This window comes from Ammospiza nelsoni, chromosome 21 (assembly GCF_027579445.1).
Source record: "Ammospiza nelsoni isolate bAmmNel1 chromosome 21, bAmmNel1.pri, whole genome shotgun sequence".
In the NCBI taxonomy this organism is placed as follows: Eukaryota; Metazoa; Chordata; class Aves; order Passeriformes; family Passerellidae; genus Ammospiza; species Ammospiza nelsoni.
The window spans coordinates 972,112-994,603 of NC_080653.1; the positions used below are offsets into that span (position 1 = coordinate 972,112).

The 22,492-nt window shown below is 50.3% G+C and overlaps 1 protein-coding gene across 7 annotated transcripts in view; it reads right to left on the reverse strand.

Moving 5' to 3' along the window:
* The window catches only part of TSPOAP1 (TSPO associated protein 1), a 68,055-nt gene that overhangs the window by 42,278 nt on the left and 3,285 nt on the right, over positions 1–22,492 (reverse strand). For all 7 annotated transcript variants that reach the window (XM_059486814.1, XM_059486813.1, XM_059486811.1 and 4 more), the window contains exons 2-8: positions 13,812–13,919; positions 12,071–12,199; positions 9,860–10,036; positions 6,387–6,641; positions 1,856–1,963; positions 957–1,040; positions 187–276 (exon numbers count right to left, since the gene is read on the reverse strand). In XM_059486814.1, coding sequence (XP_059342797.1) covers positions 187–276; positions 957–1,040; positions 1,856–1,963; positions 6,387–6,641; positions 9,860–10,036; positions 12,071–12,199; positions 13,812–13,919 — 951 coding nt within the window. The remainder of the gene's footprint in view (positions 1–186; positions 277–956; positions 1,041–1,855; positions 1,964–6,386; positions 6,642–9,859; positions 10,037–12,070; positions 12,200–13,811; positions 13,920–22,492) is intronic.

Here is a 22,492-nt window from a genome sequence, read left to right on the forward strand (position 1 = left end):
TGACACATGGGACTGACAAATGACTTTCTAACTCCTGTGCATTAGATTTGTTCAGAGAAGAAGCTGAGAACAGAAGCCAGATCAGCACACAACCATTACTGAGCTGGAAACTTAAGAACAAGCATGTTCTTCTCAGCAGTTTTGCAGAAGCCAATGCTGCCAACCTGACAAAAATACTGCTTTTACCTGTCCTGCCCACCCAGCCTTCTCATTCAGCTGCAAGTTCTCTTCAGCCAGTCGTGCATTTTCACTCTGTACCTCCTGCAGCTGGATCTCCTGTCCAGAAAGAGCAGGAATTACACCAAGGACCTCTGACTTATTCCCCCAGATTCTCCTGCAGAGCAGCTCCATTGCTCCTGTTTTCTGATGGTGCAGGATGCTGGTGGGATGCTGCTCAAGGTCTGGGAAGCAACAGTGAGCAGCACTGCACAAACAGAACCCAGGGCTGGATGCTAGGGTTGGATCTGGATGACCTTTAAGGTCTCTTTCAACTCAAACCAGTCTTTGATCTCTTGAGCAAAGCAAAGCAGAAACACAAGGGAGAAATCCACATGTTCTGCTATGAGCTGCAAAACTTTCCTGGAATTAAACAGGATTTCAGCCAACAAAAAGCACAAGAAAAAGACAGTGGGATGGTGTTGTTACCATTTCAATACCTATCTGGAGTGCCTGTGAAAACAGTTAAGTATTTCCCCAAATTAGCAAAGGCCATGAAATTTCATCCAGTGATTTGTGCAGCTGTATTCAGCTACACAAAGTATTTTATTTAGCTGAAAGACTAAATAAACAATCCCAGTCTTAAGGGCTGGAGCCCCAAATTTGTGACACTGTTCAAATGAACAGAAACATTGGTGATTCCTTATTAAGAATAAATGAAGAGAATCCAAGAGAGGAACACAACAACTTAGCTCCTCTTCTCTCATTATGCTCATAAACTAGGCAATAAGAACACTTACTAGTTCTTTGCATCTTTTATGCTTTTTCCTCACTTCATGCTCAAGGTTTTCACATTTTTTGCGCTTTTTCTTGAGTTCAGCTTCCTGCACAAAACAAGCAGAAGTAGATCAGGAAGCCCACACTCTTACAATGCATATGAAATACAAGCCCAGCCTCTCAGACCCAGTGCTGCATTAGTTATCTTTATTTTCTTATGAAAATCTCTTTGTGACAAAGTTAAACAATGTAGAACCCAAGGGAGATTTTTCTGAAAGTCAGGAAAATCAAAAAGAAAACCCCACTATTCCATTGTTCCCCAAACCTTCCATCTGGAAATAATTCTGCTCCCACATGCATGGACTGTTCCTATTTATACACAACAGTAGAGAGGACAAGGTGTGGGGGACAAAACAACAGGTTTGCTGTATAAAATTTTCATCTTTAAACACCAGCTGTGCTATTTTAGTTCCTATTCTAATTCCACTGACACCTAACAGAGCACAGACATCCTCTTGATCTGTAGCTACTCACTACAGATGGACAGGAGCTGCTAAACCTCCCTGTGCACTGTCTTAATTGCTGGAATAATTCACAAGGGGCACATTCCTCATCCACATCTGTCCCCAGTTCAGATAAGTCTAAACCAAACACAGCACAGAACCTACAGGCATGTTTCCCTCTCATCTGAGTGTGACATACTCCCCTGCCAGCCAAGCACCTGGACCTGGCACCCAGCAACACTCTGCATGCACATGGCCTGTGTTCTTCTTCCAGTTCCCCAAGCTTCCAACTTTTGCAGGGCAGCTGCACCTAAAAGGACTTCAGTCCCCAAAATCTCTGCCTGGACTGCACATATGAAACCCCCAACAAAAATAAGGAAGCAGCACACTCCTTTCCCCAAACCAGGTTCACAACTCACCAGCTGCTGTATCTGTTTGCTGCTCTCCTGGTTTGTTACTGCATTTTTGGGAGGAAAATTTTCATGTCCTTCAGATGCAGGTCCCAGTGGTTGCACACCTGGTTCCACCTGAAAGCCGAAGAGATGCCAGAGAGCTCAGGGACATCCTGAGACTATAGAGCATGCTAAGGGAAGAGGGACTTTCCTGGCAGTACCACCCAGGAGAACAGCACTCCACAGGGAACTCCTGATCTCTGAGCTGCACCACTTGACATGGAGAAAGCTGGACAGCCCACCAGGGATCTCTGTGCTGGCAATTTCCTAGAGCCCAGTGCCAACCAGCCCAGTTTGACTGGAGCATCTCTGAGGAACAGTGGGCTCCTGGAAGCTCTCAGATCCAAGCTCCCATTTGTGCCTCACCTAACGACCCAATGAGAGGCAGCAGCAACACCTTTCATGGCCCTCCCCAAAGCAACACAGAGGGGAGAAGGGAGGACACAGCCCATAAAGGGCAGAAATAAGTGGAGATGTCAGAATCTAAGGGCAGGGAAGAGCAGACAAACACTATCAACAAATGCAGCATCCCACCTCTGCTGTAGCTGGGAAGGGCTAAAATGGCAGCAGTGCCATGGCTTTTGTGCACCACCAAACCAGATGAAAGGAGACACTTTCAATACACATTTGTACACCAGTTTCTAACAAAATGCCTTTTCATTTGGGTCACAGGCAAACACACATTAATCCTCTGAATTCTTCCTCTTGGCTGATACTTGAGTTGCCATTGTCTGCCTAGAATAAGCCCTGACTGAGGGCAAGGACTGAGACACACACATGAAAAAGGGTCTTGATAAGGTTTTAAACATTAACTGTGAAGTTATTTTTGATAAACAGATTTTAGGGACAGATCTTTAAGATCATCAAAGCAAACCTGTACTGTGAGGAAGCAGGAGGACTTTATGAATCCATCTCAGTCTTAGCTTTAGCTGACCTCTCCTCAGACATGGGATTCCTCATTTCACTCTGAACACCTTCAGTGCTGAGGGATCCATGGGATGAGGTCTGAGCTCCCTGTACAGCCAGCCATTAGGGCAGTGTCTAAGCACTATACCTAGGATGTGGTTTTTAACCTGTTTTTTACTTGAAAAACACAGGTTTTATCTCCATCTATATTTCATGGCTCTTATGCTGAAAAACTGAGAGCCCCAAGAGCTCATGACACTCAAGCCCAGGCTACCAAGGATTCCTCATTTTTTGCTGAAAAAAACCCAAATCTGAAATCACCTTCCATGTGAACCTTGTTCCCTATCCATGAAATAAGGTTCACTGCAGAGCCCAACAGTCTGTGCATCAACCAGCACGTGGAAATCCTGGGATCTTCCACCCAACCCACGGCACCTCAAGGGCCCCAGTGCTTGGAAGCTTTCAGGTCTGCTGTGAAACCCATATTTAACTGTGCAATAGCCCTGTGGAAATATTTCTGAGTTTTTTTTGCTTTTCAATCACCTTTCTCATACTAAGTACCAAACTTGTATTTCAGAGAATCCCAGAATCACTGAGTTTGGAAAGGACCTCCAAGCCCATCCAGTCCAAGCTGTGCCCAATCCCCACCTTGTCCCCAGCCCAGAGCACTGAGTGCCACCTCCAGCCCTTCCTTGGACTTCTCTGAGGATGGGGACTCCAAACCTTCCCAGGCAGGCCTGCCAAGGCCTGAGCCCCCTTTCCATGGGGAAATTCCTGCTGCTGTCCCCCCTGAGGCTGCCCTGGCCCAGCCTGAGGCCGTTCCCTCTGCTCCTGTCCCTGTTCCCTGGAGCACAGCCCGACCCCCCGGCTGTGCCCTCCTGTCAGGAGCTGTGCAGAGCCACAAGGGCCCCCTGAGCCTCCTTTGCTCCAGGCTGAGCCCCTGCCCAGCTCCCTCAGCTGCTCCTGGGGCTCCAGCCTGGGGTGCTCCATATTATAGGGTTCAGCCAAGGGACTGCCAATAGCCTCCTCTCTTCACCAGTGCTGTCAGATTTAGCCTTGCTGACTTATTTTTCAGCCAGAAAATCTTCTGGCAGTGAGGACAGGCTCTTCTGAGTCAGAGAAACAAAACACATGCACGACAAAAGCCATCTTGTCTGACAAAACCTGCAGGATCAGGTGAAAATCAAGGTACAGAAGGGTCATTCAAGGAAGGTAAGGGCAGGGCAGAAGGAAAGCAAATACCTGTGCATCCCTCCTCATCACAGCCAAATCTGGGGGGAAATGTGGGCTGAAATCTCAAACTATGAAGAACAAGGCTGAGAACCTCTCTGAAACTGAACTGTCTATAAGAACTATGGAAGCTAAGAAAATAAAAAGTAACAAACCACCAAGATTATGTAGCATTGACCCCAGGGTTTAAAACCCCCTTTGGCATGAACTGAATCCCTGAGTTCAGCAGGAACTGAATCAGTCCATGCAGCAAGTCACTTCTCCAACATTGCCTCAAGACAAAATACCTGGAAGATGGCAAATGCCATGCTTCAAGAGTATTCCAGAGTCTTAAGCATATTCCAGTAGACATCTGTACAAAGACAGGCCATTACATTTGACACCATTTCTGGGCAAACTGATAGAAACTGCTAAAAAACGCAAATACTTTAAACAATCCAAACAAATGTCACTGCGGCAGGGGGAAACATATTCATAGATGTATAAAGAGGTTTTTTTTAAGATGTGAGCAAGTAAGTGGGTGAGGGAGACCCAGTAGGAACGTGCTTGGGCGCTCAGAAGACATTCAGCTGCAGTCCTTTAGCAGGTGTCTGCAGACACTGAGCCAGCGCAGGGCGAGGGGGGGTTTACTCTTGGCTAAATATTCAGTAAAAATAAGAGGGAGGAATAAGAGAGAGCAGGAACTGCTCTGCAAGCACTGATGCAGCAGAGACAGTGATGAGGGCCTCATGACACTGAGTGATTACAGAGACTAATGACGGTTTAATAAAGAGTGCTTAGACAAAAAGGTAAAGAGATCTTCTGGGAAAGGGAAAGAAAACTTCATTATGCTGTCATATAAATCAATGCCACAGTCCGGGATGCTGCTGCACGCTGCTTCCCCAACACAAAACTGACAGAGAAAACACACAAAGGAGGGAGACAAAGATGATGAACACTGAATAATGGAAGAGGCTGGAAAGAAACAAACAAACAAAAAACAAACAAAAAACCCCAAAAAATAAAAAACAAAACAAAAGAAAAAACCCCAACACAACAACAGCTGAAGAAGAGGGATTTATAAATCCAGGAGTGACTTGGAAAAGACGGACAAGGAATTAATATTCAGTGCATCTGCTGTAAGAGCCGGGGGGCAATAAACGAGAGCGGCTGGCGGGAAGGTGGGAGGAAGATGCGCAGCCCGATCTCCCACCGGGGGATATGGGATTGTATCACACTGAAAACACGGCAGGAAACCGGCAGAGCCCCTGGGAGCCACATCCTCCGGAGCCCGGGCTCGGACACCCCTGACGCGCCGCCCCGGGGACTGCGGGGCACAACAGCACCCGCGGCCCGGCCCCGCGGAGGGCCCGGCCCGACCGGCCGCGCTCGGCGAAGCCGCCCCCCGGCGGTGCCCCGGAGCCGCCCGGCGCAGCCCGGCCTTACCTGGCGGCGGCGCAGCCCCGTCCGAGGCCCCGCGGCACCCCCGGCCCAGCGCAGCCCCGCGGGGGCCCGGCCCGGCCTTACCTGGCGGCTGCGCGGCCGCGGCGGGGGCGGCGCCCTGAGGCGGCCCCGGATCTGCCGGGCTGAACCACTGCGGGCGGAGGGGCCGCGACGCCGGGCCAGGCCCTGTGCGGTGGTGACACCCTCCGGAGCTGCCTCCGGCGGGGGGCGCGATGCTCGACCGAGCCCAGAGGAGGCCCCGGAGCTGCTCCAAGGGCTGGAGCCCCTCTGCTCTGGAGCCAGGCTGGGAAAGCTGGGGGTGCTCACCTGGAGAAGGCTCCAGGGAGACAAGGGATGGAAGGACAGGACACAGGGAATGGCTCCCACTGCCAGAGGGCAGGGATGGATGGGATGTTGGAAAGGAATTCCTGCCTGGGAGGGTTGGGAGGCCCTGGCACAGGTTGCCCAGTGAAGCTGTGGCTGCCCCTTCCCAGAAGGCGTCCAAGGCCAGGTTGGACAGGGCTTGGAGCAACCTGGGATAGTGGAAGGTGTCGCTGCCCATGGCAGGGGGTGGAATGAGATGCACTTTTAAGATCCCTCCAATCCAAACCATTCTATGATTATCTAAAGAAGAAACATTACCTGCTTTCCTAGGCTGAAAAACACAGCATGGGAGCCCTGTGCTAGGGAAAACGAGCAGGACTGTGCTCCTGGCATGGCTCAGCGTCCCGGTGCTGGTGTGGGCTACCAGCAACATCCACATTCCTCCTCACCCTGAGACCTGGTGCTGGAATGTGTCCCTTTGGAAACCAGCACTGCACCTATTTGCCGTGGATATGAACCACAGCCCTCACCTTCTCCAAGTGAAGTTCCCTAAGAACAGCAATTAACTGAGTCATTAAATAGCCAGACTTTCCGATCGCTGACCCACTCGTCTCACCTCCCTGTGAGCTCTCCCTCCCAGCACGGAGTCTCCCAAGGCCTCCTTTGGTTGAAGTGCATCTTTGAGGCAGGAATTGGTTGGTCCTGGATGTGCAGCAGCACTGGTCAGGGCACTGCCTGAGCTCATTTTGGAGGAACGCAGACACTCCTTGAAATTCTTGAGCGCGATCTGCCTCTGGAGCCGCAGCACCTCTCGCTGGGATTCCCGCAGCAGGCGGTCGAACTCGATGATGTTCAGGCAGCGAGGGTCATCCTGTAGGAAACCAACCATGGCACCATGGCACTGACAAGCTCCAAAAGGTGGGACATCTCACATTTAACATGCAAACTCCAAAAGATGAGAGACTGGGAAAACCCAGCCTCAACCCACCCAGGTAGTGTGGCACACATGCATGGCTGATTCCTGGGTCTCCAAAGCCTCAAAACTTGCTTTACATCCTTTATGCAAAAGCATTATTCCTTGTCAAGATGAAACCCGGCCTGTAATGCTCCTGTAGCTCTCCCAGCATGATGTGCAGGGCTTTTCCAAGCATGGGCCATCTCATCACATGCCAGCAGGGAGCGTGGCAGGACAATGTAATTTCACAGCCCAGCCAAACCAGAGCTCTTGCTGTTTTCTTTACTCCTTGGTGTGGGTGCTGGCAAGCACTTGGCTTTGAGAGGTTGCAGGAATGAAGAACATCTGGGATTTGGTCAGTTCTTTCTCAGGATAATATTTGGTTTCCTAACATTCTTGATCTCTCTTTTCTCAAGATAGTACGTGTGATGGACACCTGTCTATAGCACAAAGGGTCAGTCCCATCCACACACAACCCAAACACAGCAGCTTTTGAAAGGAACCAGCACAATCTGACTCTCATAAAACTGGAGAGAATATGTCACCAGCTTGTTTGATTCTTCAAAGGTTTCCTGATTTCAGGAAGCTGAAGAAACGTGTCCCTGCATGTCCATACGTACAAAATCAGGTTATGAAAAACCTGTCTTTAAAAATCTGCTGCTGAGGAGACATTGTTCATTCCCCTGGTAAGCTCCTAAACCAGAGAGTTCCAGACATAACTGGTATCCAGAACAAATTTAATCTGCTTCCCTGTTTGATTCTTCTTTGCTCTAAAAATAGTGTGTGCTTTATAAATTCAATTTGTGGAGAGAACCATGGTTACTCTCACGCTGCAATGGGGAAACTGAGGCAGCATTAATGGGAACCGATTATAGATTCAAGAAGTGAGCAGCTGGGCCCCCTCTCTGCCAGCTCCATGTTCAGGCTATCAGGGTAGTAGTTCTTTAAACAAAATTGGCTGGGGCTATGTATAAAATCTCCCTTCCCCACCACAAAAAGGCAGCTATTCCCAACAGACGGCCTCTGAAGCCTGGGGGAATAAGGGAGTAGAAAAAAGATGAGTCCTCCCCTCAGTTTCTATTGTACCAATCCCCTGCAGCTGTTCCCCCCAGTCCTGCACTTCCAAGAACCCATGCTGCAAGAAATTGCAGCCTGGATTTAGCTGGAGCTGGGTTTGGTTGGAAGCAGATCACGGAGTATGATCTCAGGAAATTATTTTATTCCATCCTAAGATCCCTGGCTTTGCAAAACAAGGCCAATGCATTTGCAGCCCAGGGTGCAGGTTGTGAGTTCTGCTGCTGCCAGGGAACTGAGTGCATCCATTTCATTGCTACTGAAAATTTTCTACTGATTTAAATACCCAAGATTAAAATTGATTTGGTTACAAACTCTTGAGTGTGCACATCATATCTCTGCATAAAACACCCTTCATTGGCATAATGCATTTTGCATGCTGCAGACAGATTAGGGGAATTTGGAATTTTAAGTAGCTGGAAATTAAAATTTAATGAGCGGTTTGCCTGGAAGAGAAATGAGAAAAACAAGATCAGACAGAATGATCTATATTGCTCTCTTTCCTGTGGATTCCCTGCTCAGGCATCAATGTCCTGGTTGCTGGTGCCACAGACAGGGTCAGCAGGGACAGGGTGTTCACCCAGGTCAGCCTAGGAAGGCAATGACTGAATTTGTCAGCCCTGGGAGTTGCATCCATGTGCTTTGCCTTGGCCAGGAATGAATCTTGCTCACCCACTTCTGTCACATTCCTTTGCAATCTGTCACACCTGTCCCTAGCAGGTTCAGGTTGCCCAGCACACTCTGCTAGGAAAATCAGAGTGCTTTGGAAAGGGTCTGTTCCCCTTTCTGTGGGGGCCTGAGCTGAGAAATCAAAGGAATAGGAAGGAAACTTCTTGCTGACACTGTAGAGCACAGAAAGACCTGGACAGGTTTGTCCTTTGGTTTAATGCCAGGAAAGATCAATAGGGCAGCTCTGTACAAACACCAAATACACCCCATTGCTCTAATCCTGACTAGATCTACATTAGGGAAAGACTGAGAATCCACCTTCACATCTGTAGTTAAACTGAACATATGGGGAGGTCAGGGACAAAAATAAAGCTATTTTCAGTGAGGAAGTATTTGTCACCTAAATACCACTTAAGTAGGACAGGTAGAAGTGCAAGGGTTCAGCTCAGCTGGGGGCAGAGAAATAGGGTGTCACTTGACCACATTTGCATTAGCAAAACAGGGGGAAACCAGCACAGGCCCAAACGTTACTGAGATCCTTTGGAGAATTGAACTGACCTAAACTGCAAGCATGCATTTTGGAATTCAAAGATGCAACTCAGATGCAACTTAGAACAGGTTGCTTTAGTCACCTTGAGTGGGAACCACCTCACCCAGCTCCAGCTCTCTGCAGAGGCTCCTTTCAGAACTGTCACAGAGAAGAGCTCTGACCAGTCCTAATCTTGGGACGAGCTGAATTGCCACTTTATCCCACCATTTATGCCACTAAATTACCACTTTATCCCACCATTTATATTGGCATGGCCTGTGCTGGTACTGAGGGGAATGCAGATCACCAGCTCAGGAGCAGACACTAGCACTGCAGATGGTTTCATGAACACCCAGCCCTGCCTGGTGATTTGTAGCCATCACAATAAACATGTCAGGACGCTCTGAATTATCCCCAGTCCCATGGTGGCTGTGACTCCTCAGAAAGATGCAGCTCGAAGCTTGAGATCTAGACTGGTTTTTGGGAATGTGCTTCTCAAAGAACCGCTTTGAAAGGAGGCCCTGCTTCTACAGCTTGCTTGCAGCTCAGCCCTTTGAAAAGTCACCCTGTGTCTGTGGCTTCTTGGGGGTTTCCAGGGAAGGAGTTTTAGTCACTGCTGGAAATGGCAGCTCAGACCCATGAACTGATGGAGAGACAAGCAGGGTGTCCCCCAACGCACTCTTCTGGAGAGATATGGACAGTCTTTGCCACACACTCCCTCAAGTGTCCCCACTCAGCTTACACTCCCCTGTTTTCAGCCTCCACTTGAGACTAATTCCCCCCCACCACTTCCCAGAGCTTGGTTTCTATCACTGCTGTTGCGCTTGTCCCCAGTGGAGTGATGTCCCACCAAGTGTCTCACCTTCCCTGCCAGGAGTTTCGCCTGCAGTTCCCAGCATTCCTGCTGCAGAGCTTCAATCTGCTTGTCTTTTGCCAGGAGAGCACTGGCTTGCTCTGTCAGGTCCTTGGCACGCTGGCGGGCAAATGCCTTTTTGCACAGTTCCAGGCTGGAGCCCTTCAGAGGCATCGGAGCAGTCACCTGCACCAGAGAGCAGTGAGGTGTGTTTGTGTGTGATAACCACCACCTCAGCACCCCTTGGTATTCAACAACCACCATCCCATCACCCTTTGGTGTTCCTTAACCACCACCCCATCACCCAGCACAGGGAGCACTGTCAAAAAATGCAGCCTGGCCCCATAGGACAGACAAAGAGAGCAGCAGGACAGACCTATGGAAAAGTAGAAAAGGAAAGGCTGGATGGAGAAGTGGCTCAATGAATAGGTGGGAAGGACAAGGTACTCAATAGGTACAGCCAGCAGGGGGGCTGCAGGCAGGGCAGAAGTGGGTAGGGGAAGGAGAGAAAACCAGGATGAGGTAAAAAAGACAAGAGAAGACAGCAGAGAGGTGGGGAGAATGGTAAGAAAGATGAGCATGGGATCAAATATAGCATGGGATCAAGGGCAGAGGTGGCCAAACCAGGAAGAGAAACAGAGATTCCATGGGTTTCTAGTAGGAAAGAGCTTCTGCATGGGTGGGCAGAAGATAGAGGGAGAGGCAGAGGCTAAGGAGAGCCCAGCCAGGGCCAGTGCAGCCAGGGAGGACTGGGAGAAAAGCAGGACTGGAGAAAAAGTAGTTCAGGTTCACATGTTCCCTGGGAGGGAGAAAAGCATAAGATGGGGATGGCAGTGTGTTTAGGGAGAGTGGGGCAGGCAGGGACAGGCAGATGGCTGAGTATAGGCTCTGCCCAGGCAGACTCCCTGGTATGTCGCATCCCTGGAGTTGGCTTTCCCACTGGGTACCAGCACCACAGACTTGGAGGAAGGGGCAGCTCAAGTCCTCTGTTCATCCTAGCCCTATGGGCAGTGAGGATACATCCAGTTCCTGAGTTTATCCAACCCTGCCTTTCTCTGCCCAGCTATTTTCATCTGCACAAAGCCTGACAGTCTGGGAAGGGGATCCTCTGCTGCCAGATCAGCCATACAGAATCCTCTGTGCAAAGCTTTCTTCCCCAGGTCTTCCCAAGCATCTCATGCATGTGCAGAAGCTGTGTGACCATGGCTCCACAGGACCTGGGTACCAAGCACAGGAGGGATCTGGTGCCAAATTAACCCCAGCTCCTCAGGCCCCTTCTCTGGCTGTACCTCCAGCCCCCTCTCCAAAAGGCACAGCCACCCCAGCACTTGCTGCCGTCAGAACACGTGGGCCAGCACAGGAGCCCAGTAGTCAGCTCTCCAGGACTTGCACAGGCCCTAAACTGCCCCCACCCCAAAGTTTCACTGGGGAAACAAATAAAACAGTATTTGTATAGGTGCTGGAGGATCTGCATAGTATGTCAAATGGTTTCTCTCAACATAGTATCTGACAACTCCATCTGTTGCCCTGCAAGTACCAAAACCCTGTGACAGACGAGCCACACAGTGCCTGGGGACAGAGAGGGCAGCAGTGCCAGGAAATCCCCCTACCTTTTCTCCAGCACAGCTTTCACTTCCTCCTTTCTACCCCAAATGGCTTGAATTCCCTATCACAATCCCTGCTTTCCTTCAGGAAGGTGTGGCCAAGATCCCATACCCTCCCACAGCCACCTCCCACTGCTGCTGCACCATGTCACACTCCAGGGATCACAACAAGCTGCTGTTGGGTTGGAAAAGGCAGAAGCCCTGTGGCTTGCACAGCATTTCCATCGAGGTGTGGATGGGACAGAGCTGCCTCTCACCCCTTCCTGTTTTGCTTCACCGCACTCCTTTTCTAATTCAAATCCTTCCTGTTTCTTTTTGATGAAGTCAGATGAAATATTTTTCATGACTTGCCCAAAGAAAGCTGAGTTAATTACCTTAAACTATGACCTTACAGTAAGAAACAAAGCAGGAAGAAATTCCTCAAACCAGCCCCCAAGAGGAGTAGAGAAGCTGGCGATAGCTGGGGTTGGTGATTCTTGCTCTGCTATGACATGCAAAGCATGTTTGCTGTAGGTTTAAGAAAAAGGGAAAGGAAAGGCCTTTCTAGCTCAATGGAAGCAGAAAGCCAAAGGTCCTGGTGGTGAGGTGCTCTCCCAGCCCAGGTCCCAGCACCCACCACTTTGAGGTTTGCCTCCTGGAGCTTCCGGGCCCTCTCCTCCAGGCGCTTGGCGATCACTGCCAGCTCCGCGTTCTTCCTCTTCAGGTGCTTCACCTTCTCCTCTGTCTGGGGGAAGCAGCTCCTACGCTGGAGAGCAGAAGGACAGGTTGGAGGTGAAGCCTTTGCTCAGGAGCCAACATCTTGGCCTCTACCTGACCTGTGGAGAGCACAGAGACCTTTTCCTGGCCAGGGCTTGGCCTGTTCTCCTGGAACTATCCCAACCATTGAACACCAATCTCTGTTGCCTCTCCAGTCCCTGAAAACTGTGTTTTCCTGGTATTTTTGTTAATGTAACCTCTCAGTCTCCATAAGATGCGCTTCACCCCACCCCAGACCATCCCACTTGGTCCCTCTCCATCCACATCTCTGTTGCAGGCCCTGCTAGGACTCAACATGTCTCCAGCATCAGGGTATCCTGGCCACCCACCCTTTGGGCTTTCTCTTCCAGAGTCTTCTCAGTTTATTTCCTCAGGATTATTGGACTCAACACATTCCTGAGGATTTGTACTGCACCACCACAACAAGCTTATCTGTGTCCTTTCTGTCTTGACACCAAAGCACGAGCAGGAGAAGGCAACAAAGGACTTTATGATATTTGCAAAGCAAATTTCCCTTTTCTTCCTATTGATTCTGTTCACTCTTAATCCCCTTTTATTTGTTATCTGTCTGTTCCAATAAGCTGCCTCTTGCCAATGGCTCCTTCTCCCAAGGTCAAACCCACATGTGTTATGCTGTCTTTTCACATCAGCAGAAACGTCAGGTTGACTGATCCTCATGATTATTTCCCTCCCTGCCCCTGTGAGAGTGCACCATGGGTGCCTGGGCTGGAAGGCTGAGGCTGATTTTTGAGAGTCAAAATTTGACACACAGGCTTGTGCTTCACTAAAATACAGATGATTGATAAGGGGTAACTCCTCGGGGTGCAGGTCATGCTGAATTTATGCTTTTAGTGTAAGAAAATTATCTCAAATAAGCATTTTGAATGGGGTGATATGAATCTGAAATGCTGAGCAATCAAATTTACCCAGCATGGCTGGGCGGCACCCCCACACTGCAGGGCTGGGTAAGGGGTGATGCTCTCCAGGGAGGATGCAGGAGAGGAATATCCCCTCTTTCCTGAGAGTCCTGGCTAGCCCACCTGGGGAGTCAGGGATGAGGGAGGGGGCAGAAGGCAGACGGCCCAGGCTGTGGCAGCCTGGCTTGGCTTTGGGGTGCAGCTGGGGAGGACCTTGGTGCTGGGCTCTCATGGGAGCAGGAGGCAGTGCTGCACTGTCACCCACAGACAAGGCTGAGTGAATCAGTATTTCTGCTTTTCCAGTTAAAGAGGAAACAAGAGTGACTTCCCCTCCTCAGCCCAGCCCTGCTTAGCACTGCAGGGAAAGCTCCAGCTGCAGCTAATGGCTGCAGCATGAAGGCATCCAGGGGACTCATAGCACCAGACCTTCTTTGTCCTCTGGCCCTGGCCAGATTATCCCATGAGCTCAAGAAGCATTTGGACAATAGTCCTGCACATGGTGTGACTCTTGGGGATGGCTCTGTGCAGGGCCAGGAGCTGGACTCGATGATTCTTGTGGGTGCCTTCCCATTCAGCATGTTCTGTGATTCTGTGATCTCTTAGAGTTGGCAGCAGACAGCAGCTCTCTGTGTCCAGCAGGACTCCCTCCCCACAGAGCATCCCATGCCAGCATCTCCTGCTCACCAGCAAGCTGTTCTCCTCGGCCAGGCTGGAGCAGCGGTGCCGCAGGTCCTCCAGCGCACTCAGGAGCTTTGTGTTCTGGCTCACAAGGAAGCTGTAGTCAGCCCCACTCTGCAAAACAGTATGGAAAGGCAAGGCAGGGCTTCACTGCCTGGGGCACATCCTGCAAGGCCACAGGGCTTCACTGCCTGGGGCAGCTCCTGCAGGGCCACAGGGCTTCACCAGGGGCAGTGGCAGAGGGGCTGCAGCCTCACACCAGCCCCAGCCCTGTGGTGAGCCTGGCCTGGCTGTGCCAGTGGCTGGCAGGGTCAGGGTGCTGGTGCCAAAGGGTGGGATGTGGGGGCTGATTTTAAGAGGAGGCAAGGAGCTGCATGTCCACTGGGGGGACAACTGGCCTTTGAGGCCACCTGGAGGGTGACAGCTGCCATCTCCATAGCTTTAAGAATTCTTTCAACTTCCACCCTGGAAAAAAGCCCAGACCCTTCTGTTGTCCTGAGCCATGGCACCATCCAAACTGGCTCAGGTGAAACACGAGCAGAGCCAGCAAGACCCAGGCAGGCAGAATGCAACCCCTGGCACCCCAGGAATGTGTGCTTCTCCCCATGGCTAAAGGATGCAGTGGCCTCCAGCACCACATGGCTTTGGAGGCAACCAGGCTTCCTCACCCTCTTCTCCACACCAGCACTTGTGTTTGGCCCAGGAACCAGAGCCCAGATCATCCTCTCTGTGTCAGCCTTGGCTCCAAAAGAAGGTGACATGCAAGATTCTTTGCAAACATCACTTTCATTTTGCCACCTCAAAAGCAGCAGCAGCAGCAGCTCTGCCAGGACCCGTATATAGAATTTTGTGGTTGCTGCTTCCTGCCCAGAGCAGCTCGCCACACGCTCTCTACCAGAGTCAGCTCCCAGCAAAGATTTCTGGGCCTTAGCAAAGCTCAAAGCTGAGCTGCTGCTTCACAGCTGCCACATGGCAGTGCCTTAGGAAGGTCCAGCAGGTTTTCCCAGCAGCCAGGCAGGTCTTGCAGGACCCACTCCAAGAGCCCAACAAGTCTCTGCTGAATGGCCGTGACCTTCTCAGTGCACATAGCTCTGCCCTGCAGTTTTCCAGCCAAAGCTACTGGGGAAACATCTCTCACTCCCAAAGGAATGCTGCCCAAGCTTTCTTGGTAGCAAGAGCTCAGACAGGAGTTCAGCTCTAGGAGGTCTGAGACTGGCTAAAACACATTACACTTTGGAACAATTCTGGTTTCTCCATTGTGTCCATTGTAGAGATAGGGCAGGAGACCAGTGCCACAAAGTCCTTCCCACTGAATTCCCCAGCGTGGTGCCATGTTCATGGCTCTCCCAACCTCTCACACCTGTATGGAAATGCCTTGACAAAGCAGGGAGGGAAAACACAGCTGAAAGAGGCTGAAAACAACAACTACAAAAAAAAAAAAAAAAAAAAAAAAAAAAAAAAAAAAAAAATCAGAAGACAACACCCAGCCCTTCCCATCAGCCTCACATGGTGTCCCCAGTCCCATCAACCACTTGAGACACCAGGATATGACGTGCCACAGGCTGACAGACTTTTGACAGAGTGGTTTGTAGATGCCCACCCTCCCCACAGATATCCCAGGTTTGTGAAAACTGGAGTGAAATGCCCCATAGAAGGAGACTGTACTGCTACCCACAGGTTGCAAAGGAAGAATACATCTTCCTGTATCTGTTCCTGGAGACACCACACTGCAGCACTTGGGTGCCCTCTCCTGCTCTCCAACAACTTTGGGCCACTTCCAGAGATGATGAGACCCAGGAACAAAGGAAATCCCTGAACCCAGCATCACAGGGATGCCAGAAACTTCCCCTGGGAGCCATGTGCAACAGCACTGTGCCCAGTACCAGCTCCTGCAACATCAGTCCTATCCCTGTAGCTTTACAGGTACAGTGAGGTGTCCCAGAGACCATTTCCTCCATCACCAGCTCCATGAACAACAAAGCACTTCCTCAGCCTGGGAATCCACACAGGGGGCACTGCAGATGACAAAGGGGACAAAACAGGGCAGGTTCATGGAGAGAGAGATCCCTGCAGGATCTCCTGTCCTGTGCATGGCAGCACCTCAGGCATGTCCCCTGCTGCCACCCCCAGAGCCAAGCAGGCAGCCCTGCAATGAAGTCAAAGTGCATGATTTCCATCTCTTTGCCACAGCCAAGAGACCTCAAAATTCTTGTCTGTGGTTGCCCTGAGACAGGGCGAGCACCATGAGCCAGCAGCCTGTGTGCTGGGATGGGAGCAGGAGAGCTTTTGAGGAGCAGCTGATGTGCTGCTGCCTCCCCCAGCAGCTGGCCAGGACTTCTGACATCAGCAGCATGGGCTTTCAGTAGGAGACAATCAGCACCTCCAGCATTTGAAATCCCATTTCTGCAGCCATAAACCATAAACCATTTCATTAGGGCAAGATACAAAGGCACATAACCCCTCACCCCCACCATGCCAGGCTGTCCCCAGCTCAGCCCAGGTTTCATGTCACGACTCCAGAGCCCATGACATGGCAAAGGCTGTCATGTACCTTCCCATTCTGTGGATGTGGCAGCCTCCCCAGGCAAAGTGCCACGGAGCAGTGTGGTTGTGTGCTCCAGGCTGGGGCCAGGCACGGGGCCAAGTGTCCCCTGTGCCAGCACGTCCCTCTGCGGCCGCAGCTCCTTGGGGCTTTGCCCAGAGAGGCACAAGGGACAGCAGCAGCAAGAAGATGTGGAGGCAGGAGATCCTTGCTGTGCCAGGACGTCTGTCCCGCGCGGGGACCTCACTTCCACAAAAGCTGTGCCAAACCTTCCTGCTGGCTCTGAGCCAGTGCTGGCTGTGTCAGCTGAGCCCTCCTCCAAGACCACGGAGAGTCTGGAACCGAAGGGCTGTCATCCCACGCTCATTAAACATTCATTTCCTATAATGAAATGGCTTTTAATTTATCAACCGCTCTGCAGTTCCTTAAGGATCCCGCGCTGCATGGTGCAGCCTTGCTGCTGCCTGCACTCAGGGCTCCCATGGTGCCTCTCATGGGGGGCTGGAAGAAATCATTAGGTAGGAGAGACACAGAGGCTCCCCTTAAAGTGACTCATCCAGATGAAGACATACAGAAGTGTCAGCAGGAGCTGGAGTCCAAATGCATTCCTTGGTCAAGGAGGTTTTTTGTGAGCCAAGGCAGAGCTGACACCATGGGGCAGCAGAGAGGGTCTCTGGGCAGCCACATTCCCCAGATCAGAAGCATCCTTGGCCACTAAAAAATTAACCTAAAAATTAACACAAGTGACACGGTCTTTTGCCACAGGGAAAGTTTCTGAAATGAGAGGAAGGCAGGAGCAGAACAGCAGGGATGCTGAGGGAGGAGAGCAGCAGGCACGTGGCTTTGAAGCCTGCGTTTCATCTGTCATCTCTTTTGGCAGGTAGAGCCCAAAGTTTCTACAAGATACATTGAAAACAGCAAAGAAAGAAAAGCCTCAGCATGGCAGCTGCCAGAAAACTGCTGCTTTTTCACCTGAAAGCTTCAAATGGATTGGAGAGCTGCAGCAGCTTTTGCAGGGAGAGGTGCCCAGCAGGCTGTTAAATGGGTCATGCAGGCAAAATCCCTCTGGAGCACCTAGCATTCAGCACAGCCCTTAAAGTCCTGCAGAAAACTTGCAGGAGGCCATTGGGGGACAGTAAATCAGGCATGCACTGCCTGCAGCCACGCTCTGCAATGCGGCTGGGGCAGCGCTGGCACCGCAGCACGGCCTGGCACCCACCTGCCCAGGGCTGCCCAGCCAGCCCCGGGGAACAGCCAGAGTCTAAACCCAGCCAGGCTCTGAAATCCCTGCTGAAAGCCAGACAGGGAGGAGGAATTTACCAGGTAGCCCCATGAACAGGAGGTCTCAGGTGGCCTTAGGAAACAGTCAGGCACACAGCTGATTTGAAAACATACCTAATTTGAGGGTGTAGAAACCACGCACAATTTAAAGGTGTACAAACCACTGACAATTTCAAGATGTCCTGATTTCTCCATCTGCAGCTGATCCAGGGTCCAGTTCCTAGGTTTGCTTTGCAGGAGCCATCTCTGAATACAACCCCCCTCTGCAGACACCTTGCAGAGTGACCCAGGTGAAGCTATCCCAGCTCTCCTGCTATCTCGGATATATTAAATCAACCACCTCTCCTTCATTTGAAATCATTGTCCCCAAGCCTCCACCATGCCAAAGCCCTTTAGCTGTTCATTCCACCTGACTTTAGTAATTAGTTCCCTTTAATTCTCAATCCTCTTCACTTGGAAATGAAGCCTGTCATTGCCAATCCATTTTCTTCTCTTCCAGACAGTTTCAAGGGAATCAGCCACCGCACAGGATAAAATTATTTTCCATAGGCTGCTCTTTTGCAGTGCCCTCACTGCATGTTAAAAGCAAGACAAAAATAGCCTCACCTCCTGTTGGGTCAGCGAGCAGAGCCAGCCCCAGAGCTGCAGCACAGCGAGCAGCCAGCACATCCCCACCCAGGGAACAGGGACAGTGCTGCAAAGCTATGGGAGAAGTAAGAGACATGCCTGGGATGAAGCTTGATCATCCTGCCACTCTGGCAGGCAGTGTGTCCCACTGTGCTTGTCCTGCTTCCTTCCTGCATTTTGCACCGTTCCTGGGTTCAGACACAAACATCTCTGTTGTGCCTTTGCCTTTAGGGCACTTCCCCACAGCCCTGTGTGCTGCCAACTCCCTTTCCATCAGTCAGCATTTTCTCCTGCTGCCCATCCCTCTTCCAGACTACTACTTGCCCTTATTTATGTGATTTCCTCATTTATCTGATTTTTATCACCCCATGTAACAAATTCATGGAAGAAAAAATCCATCCAAGGCTATTAACGTCCAAAATCCTGCCTCCAGCATGAGGAGTGCTGGACCCATGAATTGGAAGATATTGAGGGAATATTCAGGGGAGCAGTCACTATACATTTGCTGTTTCTCTGCATTTCCCCAGGCGTCCTCTCCTGCACACCCTCTGACCACTGCCAGCTCTTCATATGCTCCTGACTGGATGTTTAAAATGAGATGCAGCTGAAATTGGAGTCTTGAAAAAACAGATTTTCTCTATCTTAAAACCCTCTCTGGAAGCACCAATATGAATCCCAGGAACACAAATTGAGCTATTCCAGGAGAATAATCAGCTCAATAGGCCTGATGGACCTGGCTCACCATCCTTTGATGAGCTCAGCTTCTCCAGCCTCCCAACCATGGAGAAATTAATGTTCCTGCAAAACTGAGACAGGGAAGAGTGTGAATGGAAAATAAACTCCCAAGGCAGAGGATCAGCTCTCCAAAATCCAAGGCTGCAGCTGGGTTCAGAGTGCAATGCGACAATTCCTCACGTTTGACAGCAAATTCAAAAGGCATGAGGATTTGCAAGGAGATGAGAGAAAATGACACTGAAATACCTCATGGCTGCTGGGAAGGTGATTCTGAAATGCTCCTGAGGTGCTGCACATGTCATTCTTCATCCTTCACCATCAGACAGAAAAAAGGGCAGGGAATTGTGAGGAATGAGGGTTTGGAGAAGCCATGGGCAGCACTGGCAAGGGACAGGTGCTGCTCAGGGTGCAGGTTCTCATCTGGCTGGACACTGCTGGTGTTGCCAGTTCTTTTGTGTGGCCAGTTACTCCTGGTCCTGCTCTCCAGTGGCTATGGAGACGTGTCCCTGCTTCCAGATGGCCACGACCCACCTGAAGCAGAGGCATGACGAGGTCTGTGTGGCCCTGGACAGGCTTTCCCCAGCTGTGACCCAGCTCTCTCTGTGTTAAGCACAGTGTTTTGCAACCCCAGGCTGTGTGCAGCCACAAACTGCAGCTGATCCATCAGATAACCTGCAGCAGCACCGGGTTGTGCAACACTTCTCAAGTACAGGAACATCACCCTCCTGCTCTTGGGCCACTGTGCAACCCCTGGCCATCCCTGTGGTCCCCTGCAGGGTCTTTGCCCCTTACACACCTTGTAAGAAAGATATCTGCATTTTGTAAGGTGAAAAAGAGGTACAAAGCCTGTTCTCCCAACTACCCTTTAAACACTGGTGTACAAGTGTCTCCCTTTTCTCTTACCAGCTTCCAGAAAGATTTGGCCAAGCTCCACTCTTGGTAAAGCAGGACTGTGCTCATCCCCACTGCACTCAGGGGACGTTGGTGTTTCACTGCCTGTCTGGGGAACGTGTGGAAGACAGGCTGTGCACCATAAAACCTGGTCAGGCTACAACATTCTGAAGCCAAGACAGCCAAGCTGTCTTTTTCCCCCACTGCAGAATTTTCTGGGTGCTGCTGAACAAATCATTGAATCTGCAGAGAAGTAGCTCATGCAACACTATTTCCATTATATTAAAAAAAACTCAAAATGTAGAAGATGTGGGAAGCAATGTGTGAAAAACTTCAGTGAAAACACAGAAAGACTTCACAACCTCCGCTGCTGTGTACTCATGCACATTGCAAATTATTTGAGCTAAAACATGGGTACCGGCTTACTATAAGACATTTTTGTTGCTTAGCTCTAAGCAGAGGTCAGTCTGCAGCTCCCAGCACTGCAGGCTCAGGCCCAGACCACCCTGAGGTCTTTGCTGAGCATCTGGACTCTTTCTGGATGACATGGGTCAGATAATTCTATTTTGTGAACATGCAAAATACCCTAAAGCCCCTGGTGAAGAATGATAAAATTTTATTCTTTCCAGGTTTGGTGTTTGATGGCTGGAGTAGGGAAGATTGTTCTCTGATATCTCATCTTTCCTGTAACAGAAACTCTAATCCAGAGAAACACTCCCAAGAAAGGCATGAGGAGACTTCTGCCTTCACCCTGGGAAGCCACTGAGCTGCAGCTCAGTCAATCCCCTGCCCATACAGAAGAGCCACAGACCTCTAAGACGATCATGGCTTGCAAAGTCAACACCAACTCTCCTCACCACAGAGCCTCGGCAGCAACATCCTGATCACAGGTGTGCTTTGGTTAAGTGGAAATACTTGATTCCTCAACATATGCAGCTCTGAAGAGGTGTATTTGCTCTTCCACCTCACAGAGTACATCAGGGAGCCGAGGGGCAGATTTTGTATGTACAAGTCAGTTTTTGCCCAGAAATCTGCACTGCAGTTTCTCACCCACTTCTTCCCATTTTCCAAATCACTGGAAGCTTCCCAGGGGCCAAGAACACATTTTATTTTGGGTCACATTGGCTAAAATCCTGCTGCAGTTGCCCACGCTATGGCATGATTAGATAGGAAGGAATTGTTCCCTGTGAGGGTGGGCAGGCCCCGGCACAGGGTGCCCAGAGCAGCTGGGGCTGCCCCTGGATCCCTGGCAGTGCCCAAGGCCAGGCTGGACATTGGGAGCAGCCTGGGACAGTGGGGTGGGACTGGATAAGCTTTAAGGGTCAACCCAACCACTTTGGGATTTTGTGATTCGAGGTTGGGATCAGTGTTCTTGCTCACCTTGGTCATGGTCTGGCAATGGCCAACAGCAAGACAGTGTCACAGCCCTGTCCCAAATCCAGTTGATCTCCACCAGCCCAGAGGAGCCAAGGACACAGCAAGGAGGCACTGCTTGGTGTCACTCACCCTCCACATCCCACACAAGTGACCTGGCCAAACCACTTGGACATGTCTGACAGAAGGCATGAGTTTAATCAAAAAAAAAGAGCTAAAATGAGCATAGTGTCACTTTGCCTTGTTTTCCATTCATTCCTACAAATAGAGAGGCACTGGCTCTTCCTGGCAGGCAGCTGCCTGAGATGGCCATGCATCCATAGTGCTGCAGCAAACAGCACTAAGGCATTTGCATGAGGCTGTGCACTGCCAAGCCAAGGAAAATTAATTTACTCAGATTTTGAGCATGATGGAGTACAGCCTTTTAATTGGGATTGCAAGAGGTGGCAAGAACCGGCTCCATGGCCCAAGTTCTCCCTGTCCTACTGCCATCTTTCATCCTGCTGACCTCCCCTTCCCAGTCAAGGGTGCAGCTCTACACACCCTCAGACACTAAATGAACAGCTTTCCAGCTTTGCCAATGGAAAATTTGAAGTTCTTGAAAGACCACAAATTCCTGCAAAAGGCACTGAGCTTATCATTAAATGCAGCTTGGCCTGAGCACTTGATGTGGAGGATATTTACCAGCATTTTACAATTCTTCCTGTGTCTCTGCATTGTTTTATTAGGCCCCACTGGGACCAACACGTTTTGGTGTTGTTTTTTTTTCTGTTTTTGTTTTTGTTTTTGTTTTTGTTTTTGTTTTTGTTTTTAGCTATTTAAATTCTTACTCACTGGAAGGCTCCTTGAGTTAAGCATTTTCAGTTGGGCTTACAGATTTATTGAATATTCTCAGCTCCACATGACCTCAAGGGAAGCTGAGGCTAGGATTTTAAGAAATTCAAATCCAAAGCAACCTCTTGTGATTGAGAAGAAATCACAGGAACCAGCTCAGAGCACCCTAACTGTGCCCCTTGCCTGTGTGGCTCTGGGATGGGAACAGGGAATGGTCAGCTGCTGAGCTCATCCCTTCCATGAGTGATCTGGGGAGCTTGGGGAGATGAGTAATCTGGAAGGGAAGGATGCAGGGAATATGCAGAAAGTGAACAGTTTGATCCTCTTCCCTTGTCCAGTGTAGGGCACCAGGAGAGGGCCTTCCCTTCAGCAACCCACTCCCAAATTCCAAACTCTGAATTTT